Source organism: Centroberyx gerrardi, chromosome 6, assembly GCF_048128805.1.
Source record: "Centroberyx gerrardi isolate f3 chromosome 6, fCenGer3.hap1.cur.20231027, whole genome shotgun sequence".
NCBI lineage: Eukaryota > Metazoa > Chordata > Actinopteri > Beryciformes > Berycidae > Centroberyx > Centroberyx gerrardi.
The window spans coordinates 2740001-2752942 of record NC_136002.1 but is presented as its reverse complement, the minus strand read 5'-3'; the positions used below and the strand labels follow the sequence as shown (position 1 = coordinate 2752942).

General features: G+C 42.3%; 1 protein-coding gene across 1 annotated transcript in view; it reads right to left on the bottom strand.

Annotated features, from left to right (window-relative positions):
* Positions 1–12942, bottom strand: part of sorl1 (sortilin-related receptor, L(DLR class) A repeats containing) — an 82387-nt gene that overhangs the window by 20624 nt on the left and 48821 nt on the right. The window contains exons 11-21 of the mRNA XM_071906028.2: positions 11058–11131; positions 10197–10285; positions 8801–8979; positions 7917–8103; positions 6997–7125; positions 6154–6239; positions 2904–3076; positions 2558–2689; positions 2022–2113; positions 1419–1665; positions 476–614 (exon numbers count right to left, since the gene is read on the bottom strand). Coding sequence (XP_071762129.2) covers positions 476–614; positions 1419–1665; positions 2022–2113; positions 2558–2689; positions 2904–3076; positions 6154–6239; positions 6997–7125; positions 7917–8103; positions 8801–8979; positions 10197–10285; positions 11058–11131 — 1527 coding nt within the window. The remainder of the gene's footprint in view (positions 1–475; positions 615–1418; positions 1666–2021; positions 2114–2557; positions 2690–2903; positions 3077–6153; positions 6240–6996; positions 7126–7916; positions 8104–8800; positions 8980–10196; positions 10286–11057; positions 11132–12942) is intronic.

The window sequence follows — 12942 nt, the reverse complement described above, 5'->3', positions numbered from 1 at the left end:
TTATGTCACTTCATACGCAAATCACATATCTGAATATGAGCATCAGTCCAGACTGCAACTTGCCCTCACTTCATTTTGTAATACTGGGCTTGATGAGGAACTGCTGGCTATGAGATGTCAACATCTATCCCCTTATAAACCCTTGCATTTTGGTGTCTTTTCCTGTAGCTGATTCAGATTACGTCCTCACTCCTAGCGAACCACACTGCAGTTCTATTGGCTGAGGGTCGAGACCAGAGTTTTCTCTGCAGTTATTTGGCGCCACCCAAGTTCAAATGGCATTGTTCTCACCTGCCCAAACAACTGAACCAAAGGAATGACCAAACTAAAGGAGTAAATGCTCCAGAGTTTGAATAAACCGCTCCGAACATGCCTAAATTTATTAGACTAATATTTCACTAATTCAGTACAAGATCCATATCAAGCTTTCTGGCTACGAGTCCTCTTTCTATTCCACTCCTGTTCTATTCCTCACCTCTGGTCTTTCCCTTGTAGAAGATCTTGAGGTCCATGACTCCAGTCAGTCTGCCAACAATCAGCTCGTTGTTCTGGGAGCCAGCTTTCGGAGCTTTGAAGATCCCCATTCTGGACCAGTCATCCCAGTACAGGTCATTCTGAAAACAACATCCAACAGAAGTTTGTGAAAGCTGATTCTTTCTCAGAGCGTTCATACTACTTACTTAAGTAGTAAGGTAGAGATTTTTCAGAAACCCGCACAGTTGTTCTTACTCATAAACCTCAATGGTAAGAGAACTGCAGTGCTGTGGTTTGGAAATCTGAACTTCATTGTTAATTAAGTGTTACATATTTAACAGTATATTTACATAGTTAATGCTGATGATCCATGCCGCAGTTTGCAATTCAGTTTGTATGGCAAATTTGTGAAACATTTTCACATGTTACAGACAATGATGACTCCCTATGACAAGATCCGACATGTGTTTCTTAAACATTTTTAATATTTAAACCGTTTTTTTGCACTAGAGCTGACATTTTTTGCGCTGCACTTTTATGAATTGCTTTCAGAACATGCAAATGATCAAAAGGGTGTGGTGGTGCTGCAAAAACGCAAACGGTAAAACTAACCCGGTAATTCAGGTATATGAATAAGAAATCACTCTATTGTGATGCTTGTATGTGTGCAGGTCATTTTGAGATACCAGACCTCTCATTGCAAAGTCATATTGTGCTCGGAAATCATCCTCTGGACATAACCCTGGTCCAGCTGGTAAGGGTTTTGAGACAATAATGTTTGAATGCCTCTTTGCCTTTTCTCAAACTCCCTGCCGACCACCGAACTCTTTCTATATTCATTATTTTCGCCAGGAAAAATTTGTATTGGCAGGTACATTTTTGAGTTTATCAGTCCTTGGCACGTGAGCCACAAAGTTCATTGCAGATGCGGAGACCAGTCGCACCTTGAAGACGGCGATGGCGTAAGGGTGGGGGAGCCCCTCCATGAGCACGCTCCGTTGGCCCCCGGTGAAGTCGGCCCTCTCGATGCGGTCGCTGTAGGCTTCGGTCCAGTACAGCCAGTGGTCGTCGGCCGTGATCCCGTTGGGCCAGCGGACGCCCTCCGACACGATGCAGGAGACGTTGGATCCGTCCATGTAGCTCCGGTAAACACCGGCCGCTCGGTCACCCCAGTCGGTCCAGAACATCAGACTACGGGGCATTGATGGGGGGCAGAGTATGGATTTAATTAGTATTTTGAGATTATTTTGAGAATTCAGACTTAATAAAAAAAATTAAAAAAAAACATGCAATTTTGGTGTTTTTCCTTTGTCTTACTGGAATTGAAAGAAAACAGTCATTTCTGCACTGAGTGAGTTCCATGACCCAAGGGCATTTGAACTCTCTCAAAAACACTTTGCGTCATTTCAACAAAGACAAGGAAGAGGAAAGTGTGGTAACTTCTTTTGCAGAAGTGCCAACTAACTTCCCCTTCTTGTTTTGGTACATGTTAGAGAATATCTGCCTGTGTGTGTGTGTGTGTGTGTGTGTGTGTGTATATATGTTACCTCTCTCCAGGCAGCAGAACCAGGGCTCGGGGATGTTCCAGGACAGAGGAGTTGAGCAACGTGTGACGCAGATCCCCATCGGGGTTGGAAACCTGAAGACGCACAAATTTCATAAACACACATTTCATAAAGACACAGACACAAGGACATTATATTACATTATAAGACATTATATAACCGTTTCAATGCAAGTTAGAACAAAATATAAAATAGAATAGAATAAAATAGAAACTGTAGACCTATCAGAATATAGGTTTGCGTGGAGAAACAGTACATCAAGAACCTGCAACATTTTTAAGACCTCTAAAATGGAATTTAAGACTTGAAATGCTTTATTTAAGTATATGCAGTAGTTTAGATAATACAATTTAACATATTTTAAGACTTTTTCAAGACCTGCAAACACCCAGTTTCAATATAACACACCTACGACTCAGGATTATTCAGATAGTGTCCTGTGTTCCCACCTGGTACCTAGGTCTGACAAACACACACACACACACACACACACACACACACACAGATCTATGCTGTACCTCAATCTTCTGCGCTCCAGCATCGACCCAGTAAAGCAGTCTGCTGATAGGGTCAAAGGTCAGGGCCTCCACATTCTGCAGATCTTTCCTCACCACGACCTCCTGACCAGTACTGCCGTTCAGACACAGGCGCTAGGGGAGGGAGGATCGGAGGGAGAGAAATTTAGTTGAAGAGCCACCGAACCCCAAACCCAGTTCAGTACCCTACTTTTCACCATTAGGTGTCAGGCTTCACCAAAGATTTGGGTTTGCAGTTCAGTTACTCTTTGATAGGTGCAACGTGTAGGATTTTTTAAATGATATATAATTATCAAATGAACCGAATTATCCTGTAAGGTGTACTAACCTGTATGGTGTCCAGTGATATGTCAGCCCAGTACAGGCAGTTCCTGTCATAGTCGAAGTCCAGGGCCACGGCTTCCCTCAGGCCGGCCAGAGGCAGAGCCTGGTCGGTGCCGGTGGCCAGGTCGTAGCGGTGGATGGAGTTCCTTACCGCGTACAGGATGAACTCGTTACTCTCTACAAGACCACAGGAAACATGTCAGATTGCGATGGACCCTGCTTTTCGGTCATACACCCCTTACGTACAACAACTGTGCTTAGTTTGGCATATCGACATTGGATTATTGACATTTTCCTGTCAGATATTTTGGACACTCTAAATTGGAACGGCTTAAAGTACTTTGGTACAGAATATATAATAAAGGGATTATACGACTGACTTCCAACACCAAGTCTCAATTTATCAAAGTTCGCTTCAGCAGTGCAGTAAGAGTAATTCCTGTGCTTCAGTGACTTTGGACAATTGTACAACAAGCAATTGTTGAAATGGTAAAGGATTTTGCCTGCCACACTAGCTTAGGGCCTAGACATTCGGTCAGTTGTACAGCCATCCATGTATTCCACACTCTAGTAAAGCACGATGAAATACGATCAGTCCCACAGATGAAATCCCATTCATTGCATTAAGATGCAATATATGCATATTTTATCTTAATGGGAGAGAACAACTGGTGGTGTTGACAGAGACGTTTTTTCTAAAACATAGTACGAATAAACACAAAAGAAAAGGTATCACTGTGTTTTTAACTAATACACATCTTTTGATCAGGCACACAAATTTCACGAGTTTACAGCTGTTTACTCTTTCCATCACTTTTACCACTGAGTGAACATCTTGCAACCAGATATAACGCTCAGTGAAAGACAACAATTGTTTTACATAATGTTATGTCACTGCCATTTCACTGAAAGCTCATTTCACTGAGCTTTCAGTGCCATGGGAGGATTCCGTAGATGAGGTATATGAAAGGGAAAGACTTACTGTAGTTAAGTTTGTTGGCATAACCTTACATCCCACCCCCTAACCAGGGTCCATACCTCACCCTTTTGGCTAACCTTGAGAGAGCCTCAAGCATTGAACCACGTGCCATTGAGGCCCATGTAGGTTGTGTGTAGGTTTTCATTCCACCCAATCGTCACAGCAGATGATTTCCCCGACTGGTTCCCATGTCTGGTTAAAAGCGTGGTTTCTCACCTGAAGTTCTTGTGCGTACTTGTGGTCTCGTGACGTAATATCTAACAGCAGTACGATTCCAAAACAAGGAGAACGCAGACGACGGAGCAGACGATCTGATGAAGACCAGTGTTGCCCACAGAATTCTAAAGTATTTGTGGTGGTAGGTGGGTTGGAGGGGGGGAGTGTTGAGTGCCTTTTTATTCTTGTATTTTCTTATATTGTCAATATATAGGCTAATATCAATAAAGGATCCCATTACCTGGATGGCTGAAAAATGATCTAATGTACTCCATTTTAAATAGTTCCATTTGTCAAACAAATAACTAACCTGTATATATCTAAAGTACTTTGTGTCAAAGATAACTTAAAAATATAAACAGTGCTACACTGTTTTGTTTGTTGCTTGCTTTTGTCTACAAGGTGAAGAATAGAAATGAGACCCTTTTTATGGAATACTAAATCATTCAAAAAGGTGTACTTGTACACTTAGGTTTGTGCTTGTAAACTTAGTTTTGCAAGTTTGTACTACAAAACTAAGTTTACAAGCACAAACCTAAGTGTACAAGTACACCTTTTTGAATGATTTAGTATTCCATACCTTTTACAGAGAAATCTGCGTTTCTGCCCCTCTGCCCTGATCTTTCTGTGTTGTCAGTCTCACCTGTATCTTCACATCGTTACATTACTAGCCTTTGACATTGTTACATTATCTACTCTGTTTTACTGCTCAGCAGCTCCTCTGGTCCAGACTGTCCCTGCTCCTCCTCCTCCTCAGGACGAGGAAGCAAACATTCAGAGTCAGAGTTAAAAAGTTAATATTAACGTTATCGGTCCACTCAGTGGATACTGACTAGCAGCTAGGCTATACAGCGTGCTAATCTCGGAAACTCAGCTGTATTCCGAGTAACGTTAACTGTTAGTTCTCCTTTTCGGGAATTCAGTCGGCCGTCTTCTTGGCATGGAAAAAAAATATCCCTCACGTGTGCAGTGGGAGGCGAACAGACGGGTCCGGTGAGAGAGCGAGAGAGAGAGAGCGAGAGAGAGAGAGCGAGAGAGAGAGAGAGAGAGAGAGAGAGAGAGAGAGAGAGAGAGAGAGAGAGAGAGAGAGAGAGAGAGAGAGCGCGTGGAGCAATTAGGGGCTGAGCGAATCAATGCGCTACACGCAGTTCTACAATTAAATAGTGAAAAAAATTATAATTTGTGGCGGTCAGTGCTGATATTGTGGCGGGCCGCCACAAAGTTGTCTGTGTGTGGGAAACCCTGAAGACCTTGGATGTTTACTTGATGATGTATTGTGTGGTGACTTGGCAAACAAGAACGATTGTTGAGTCCCAAGATTCATTGCGAGAATGACACATCATGTCCAAACAGCACTGTAGTCTCTAGCACAGACGACTGAAATAGCTGGGAAAATGAACAGCTGTGTGTCTTGGCATCAAGCACACAGTCCATCTCAATCTGTAAAGATTGTGCTCGCTTTGTTGAGAAGTTCAGGTTACTTGGAAAAAACACTATTGGCAAGGACACAAGTATTGACTTCTTGGGTTCGATTTCACCTCAGTGAAATCAGCTGCTGTGCTGTTTGGTTGGAATGGAATACTCTGTATACTCTTGGGCCGCAATGGTACACTGGTGGAGTACCACCCACAGAGCACTGATAGTTGTATTGTGCATGTAGATGCTGGACACTTAGGTCTTAGGTAGCAGAAGCCCAGCAGTGTTGAGTATGCAGAGTGGGTATAGATGGTGGTGGTTGAGTGTCCTTGAGGTGCTGTAGGCCCAACTCAATGTATGTTGGTTAAGGAAGGTGCCTACCTGATAACTCCACTGAAATACCCAAACTCACATGTACATAATGACTGCTTGAAAAAGACTGTTACATCATATCCTGTGTTTTTGGTAAACCTCACCCATTCCCAATCCATTCAGTGTTTAGACTCTTGAATGTACATGAGCAGACAGGCTGGGCAACAGAAGCATAATTTTGTATATCTCACAATCACAGCTGTGAAAGAAGCTCATTTCAGGGGAGCAACTGTGGAATTTCAACAACAGTAGGAAGAAAAGAGGGGCTTACCTCCGACAGGACAAGGGAGCATCTCGCCATCCAGTCTGGCCTCCACATCTCCTCCGCTACAGCTGTCGCCTGATACCTTCCTATAGCTGCAGGAGAAAAAGAAAGTGAGCTGAACTCTCCTCCGTTGGACACTTGATGGTGCTCTAACCAAACGAGTCCAATGATGACAACAGCATTTCTCTCCATAGCAAACACCCCCCCCCCCCCCCCCCGCAAAAAAAAACAACAACAACAAAGCAGAACAAAGGCTGGTTCGCATTGTAACAAAGGAATTATCAGGTCATGATGTTAAATACAGCCAGTACTTCATAAACATAATAAAAGATCAAATATTTTTTTCTTGCTGATGCCAGCATGGAGGGTTTAGCAATCTTTGTTGTAAGCACCAGATAAGGGGTTCAATTTTGTCCCTGTAGGGCACTTGTTCTCAAAGTGACCAAAAAGACCCCCAGGGGTCTCCAGCAAAATGAGGCATAATTTAATTTCATTATAATTCACTAGATATTAACCTAATTTGGCTAAATTGTACAAGAATGACAATTTTAATCCTAGGTTTCACTCTCATCACTATTATCATCCCATGTACAGTTCTACAGTTGAATACTAAATAAATATGGGGTCCTTGGGACTAAATTTTATCAAATGGGGGTCCGCAGGGCCCAAGCTGTGTTTCGGCTTCTGTGACATGAAAATGTTTGAGAACCCCCACTTTAGGGTCACTGAAGCCAACAGAAACACGCCATATGGGAATAGATTTGTGCTGCAGACACCAACATTATGCTAATAAACCACACAACCCCTGGCTGCATCCCTGCATTATAAAGTATGCTAATAGCAGCTTACCCTTTGCTGCGTCGGTAGGTGGTACCGACGGGACAGGGCACTGGAGGGGCGTAGAGGTTGCCTGAGAACTCGGGGTCGGGCACACAAACCTGCAGAGACAGGTCTTCACTCAGCTTGAAGCCATAGTCACTGGGAGGGAGGGAGAGCGGCAGAGGGGAGATAAAAGGGAGAGAGACGGGAGCAGAAAAAACAGCCAGTTAGCCTCTGCCCTCTGATTAATGGTAGCACCTGATATGCATTTTAAAACAGACTCATCATGAATAGTGATGGGAACTCCAGGAGCACTGAGAATGTGCAGTGCAGGAATGGACCAATACATCCGTTTGTCAAAATTTGGACTTTTATCAGGAAGCGGATATCAGCCGGTCAATGTTATCCACCTCTGATACGATGGAGGTTCCTCCCTGACAACAGCTAGTAAATATTTTTTAGTATTATTTGCATTAATTTCATTTTTCTTTGCCTCACCCTGCCCTATGGAGCTGCTAACCCCCGTAAAAGAATTTCATTAATATGATTTTCAATGGAGAGTTTTAGTATCCGGTGATGGTCTAAATGCTGTTTGAGAGGCTTTTCCACCTGACAAGCATCATTATGAGGTGAAACACTGAATACATTTTCTGTACATTCAAATGGTCATATTTAAAAGATACTGAATATATAAATCTATATGGTCGAACCCTGATGCAGTGCAGACAGAAATTTAAGTTTGAGTTCTCTTTACTGTCATATGTATAAAACATCAGACGCTCGTCTCCATCTCAGACACCCAGTGAATATGGACAATATGCACACAGCCATTTCAACATCAAATACTCACGGATGAAATGGAGAATCAAGGGCAAACTTGCACAGCCCTTATGCATACATGTACTTTTTGTCTGGGAGCGGTTGAGTGTGTGCGTGCGCAGGACTCTTACCATTCGTAGTCCTGGCGTGTGCAGGAACAGTTCGAAATGGTGACGGGCCGGTCAAAGTCCTCTCCGTTAAAACATCTGGCATGTGGCGTGCGTCTCTTAAACACGATCTCTCTGCCCAACAGACACTCGTTGCCACGCTCATCTGACGGAGACCAGCGCTTGTAGTCGGCCTCCGAACAGGGCACACCTGGGAAAACAACACACACTCATGTAGATAATGGATACATGATGTTGACATATAACTGTAGTTGTTACAGTTGCTGAAAAAGGTAGTCGTGGTGTGGGTGTAGGTCTATTCAGTACCATTATAAGTGAATAGTGTGATGAGGTAGATTTGTTTCCAAATGTAGGTTACTATGACACAGTAAACTTGTCTTTAGCTCTAGTCTCTACAAAACACTGAGTTGTAGCTTGAGAAGAGTCAGCTCAGTTAACCTGAACAAACTGTTGGTTTTTAGCTTTGTCAGCTAGCTAATTAGCCTGCAACCCAATTCAGTGAAACAACCTAATGTTAATGTTAACATGTAATGTTAAATAGCCACGTAACATTAGCTAGTGCACAAATCAGATGTGTTCACAACACTGTGGTAATTAGCTGACCAGCTACTATTAGCTAGCTAACAAGATGACATTATCTAAACACAAAATCAGATGTAGCAGTGATGAAATGATTAGTTCCCAGTCAAAACAGCAAAGTAAAAAACAGTAAAAAATACTGTTGACATGGCCAAGTATATAAATATGACCAGCTGTTCTCAGCTGTTGTTGCCAAGAGCTGAGGACCTCCAACATGGCAGCCAGAGGGCATGCTACGTCACCTGAAAAGCCCTCTATTCCTCTCCCTCCCTTTACACCATCCCTCCGTCCCGTTCTCTGGTACCCACCTAGTACATCAGAAGCGTTGACCTGCAGGATCAGCCAGCTGTGTCTCTGCTCGGCGTAGGAGCCAAAGATGGTGAAGATGGTGCTCTTCTCCCCCGGCTCAGTAAGCAGCTGGTAGACATACACCTCCTTTTCCGAGAACTGAAAGTCCATCCATGTCTCCCCTTCATTGGTGCTGAACCTGGCAGTGACATGAGCTGTATTTAAACTCAACCGGCTATTGGCCATGCTTCAGCTAAGATATTTCTCTGGTTGTTTACAGCAGTCACGCTGTTTCCATGCACCTTTGATAAGCTCTGCTACCAAGAATAAACCAATTACCAGAATATTCCTACCTCCTTCTTTGACTGAACAATAGCAGGTTACTTCTAATAGGGGAAAGACACGATGACCCCAATAGTAATCAGGGCAATGTTTTTTGTTGGCGTTAAGATGTACTCATTATCCTGAGCAATGTTGAGTTTGCACAGCTGGCAAAACACAAAAGTGAGAAAGTAAGATGTTTACATGCCACAGTAACTCATTTAATATGGGAGTAAACCAGGCATCTGAACTGGGTTTCTTATAATAGGTGCACAAGCTTACCCAGGATATTCTCTTTATCAATACACAGGATATGATGTTAATATCCCTTGTGCCATAATCAAAGGTGAGCATTCATATAGAGGCCCAAATTAAGTTTAACATTGATATACTACCATGCAAATGAGTACCATAGAAAACATCAGGCTACACTGTCATAAATCAACATTCACCAGCTACCTGCTCTAGCTTTCAGGGTGAGTGTGTAGGCAAATCATTGGGGTTATCAAGTGGGCACCCTCCTTCACCGATGTTTCGTTGAATTAGGCCCACGACACCTCAAGAAGGCTCAACCGCGTGTTCCAGCACCCCAGAAACACCCCCCTCTTTGCCCAGACTCAGCAGACCCAAGTCCACTACACTGCTGTCACTGTCACTTGCATGTCACTTCTAACCTAAACCTAAACCTAAACCTAAACCTAACCCAGTTATGACATTTACATGTGCCGACCCAAAACCAGGTTTCTGAGTAACTGGGTTAAGAACAGAATTCTCTGTGATTGTTATATTCATACAGTTTTTTTAACCTTTGTTCAGGGAAGCTTTTCTAAGCACATGCGCTCTTTTCCAACAACAAACTAGTTCACATTCATACAATCGTCTACTGCTGGCCATTGAGCAGCTGTACTGGGGCAGTTGGGGGGTTAAGCGCTCAAGAGCAGGTTGTTGAAGGGGGAAAGAGTGTTACACATTCAGATTTTCCCAGGTTGTTTGAGGATTTGATTTGCTTCACACTCAATACTACTTAGCTCTAATTAAATCTATTTCATGTCCTGGAGGAGCACACAAACAGGCCGGCGGTGTTGATAGGCTTACTTGAGATGTTTGGTGGAGCCTCCTTGTGCAATAGCCATCAGGATGCCGCCGTGGTCGCCCCATGTGTAGAAATGAGGGCCCGCCAATGCCTGGAAAACAGGGAGCATGGTTTAACATACAGTACAAGCCAGGAGTTTGATCTATTACATGAGACAGCCTTTCATTTAGCCAGTATAAAGAAAGCCCTTTGGTAAATAAAAGCATGACGTTATCTGGTGTGTGCAGAGGAGAGGAAGAATGCAAGACATTTCTAAGGGTTCATTCACCCCAAGCAGCTTATTAGAGTGGTATATTTGAACTCTGGAGTGCTTGGTCCAGTTTGGGTAGGTGAGAACAAAAGTCAGGTGTGACTAAGACGCCTGAATACGCAGGTCTCAGTCCTCTTCCAACCGAACTGCGACAAGAAATGACAGCCAGCACTTCCTCATGCTTAGAAGCCTAGCATAACAAAATGAACTCAGAGCAAACCACCGTCTGGACGGATGCTCATATTCAGCTGTATCGTCATGTGTTCTCGAGTGGTATGAGCACCAGAGAAGGGAAATTATGGCAAAGAGAGCAGACAAGTCCGTCAAGAGCTGGATTCAACCGTCTCTTTCAGCCAAAATGTCTAACCTGGTGGGATGACAGGTTACCAAAACTCTGTCTAATAAACAAGCTACTTGTGAGTCCATGTGACTTTTATTTACGAGCCCTGGTACACTTGAAATAGGGCAGCAACTAACCAAAGACAAAAGTAAACTTTTCCACTGTGGTTCCAACCAAAGAACTGACTGTAAACTGACTGCAACAAAACTGACTGCAGGTGTATTCGTACCTTCACATTGAGGTCATGTCAACTGTATCAGATGTTGTACTGACCTCTCTCCATCGGGCTCCAGCGCTGCTAGATACATAGACATTAGGCTTGTTGGCCAAGTTCCTGCCTACCGATCCTGCAAGGAAAGGACAAAAAGAGGTCATGCATATAGCATTACAGGGCTTTTCCTAAATATTACGGTCTTGATGCGGTCAGTGTTTTTCTGTCCACATACAGAAAATCTGAAACCCAACTATTCAAAGCATAGCATTCTGTATCTTTTCATGCATGTGGCCTCTGTATGCACTGAGGATTACATTTCTTAAACAAGTGAAAATAAGGCAGATCACCAGGCAAGAGGAAGTCACTTGATTCACAAAAATTCTTGAAACAAGTTGGAATCAAGTAAAATTATCTTTCATCTGTTTTTAGAAAAATAAAATAAGACTGAATACAAGATTAAATGACTCATTAGGATTGACAGGTTGATCTGTTATGTACCTAATCATATCTAAAAACTAACTTCTGATAACACTTCTGATAGAATATTGCATAAAATCATTCGGTCTGATACTGTCTCAATAGGAGCTCTGATTTCCATTTCACGATCATAATTAATGCATTTTTAATTTTAGAAAAGATTAAATACATTTGTGTCCCTATATCTGCTGTCAACCCTGTTATTCTAATGAAACGCCCATATAAAATAATGTACTTTTCCACACGTCATGTTTTTGAAGTTCATTATGTTATCAAAAATATTTTTGCACACATTTTCTAGCATTTATTACTTGGGTCCCTGTGTTTATTCAATTCTATATAATCTATATTGTCTAAAAGATAAGTAATATAGAAGTTTAAGGGTGATTATGTTAAATTATCTGCTTCTGCTTCCATTTTGATAATAATGCCATAACCTCACCAAACGGGATGCAAATATTATGTATTGTGTTTGTATGTGTAGGGGAAGAGGAGGCCAATTACATATTATAAAATAACGGAGAAATTTGTTGAATAATAGCATTTTTGCAACACTTGAAAGTGTGCAACCCAAATGTAATGACTTTATTGAAGTAAAATGAAATAACTATTGTTTTACAGATTATTGTGGTAGAATAAGTGACAATTAATTTGTAAGAAAATGTTTCAAGTTTCAAAACATGCATTGAAATCACTTTCAAACAATTGCATGAGTAACAGGCTTCACATACAGTATGTTGTGGTTTGTGTGTCAAAAATCTGCACAAAATCCGTAGGATTTAGGTGCCTAAATTGGGCCAATGTGTTTTTCTGCACGTCAACTGTCTTCCTGCTGACAGAATGTTCTAAAGATGGAAAATGGATACCTGAAAAAACAGAAAATACTTTGTCCAAAAGGCACCCATTTGGAGGAATGACTCATGCAGCTCAAGCTAGGAAAAAGATTTTCCTCTTCAGAGGACAAGAAATCCACCCACTCACACATCCATCTATACACCCATCAGTATATCCATCAGTCAAGGACAATGGAAGTCATTGATCAGTTGATTAGTAATAGCAGTGTTTGGCTTTGACACTTGTGAGCAGATGGACGCCTGCTTACATCCGAAGTGATCGAACCTGTTTATCGAAACTCATTTCAAGGTGAATGACTTGAAGAAGGGGAGATTAAAATGAGAATAACATGGTTGTTGCCTCTCTGTCGAGGGGTTTAATGATGCCTCTAATATGAATTATGCTCTGTCGCCGTGTAAAACCCAGCTAATGACTCTCATTTAATAACAGCATACAAGGAGCCAGAGACACAAGACAATAAACAAATGTTCCAAAGACACTCTGCCATTAGGCAGATTTGAAACTGTCAGCTACTGTTGGCTGGGTGAGTATGTGGCAAAGATGAATATGCTGTCGGTGTGTGTGTGTGTGTGTGTGTGTGTGTGTGTGTGTGTGTGTGTGTGTGTGTTTGTG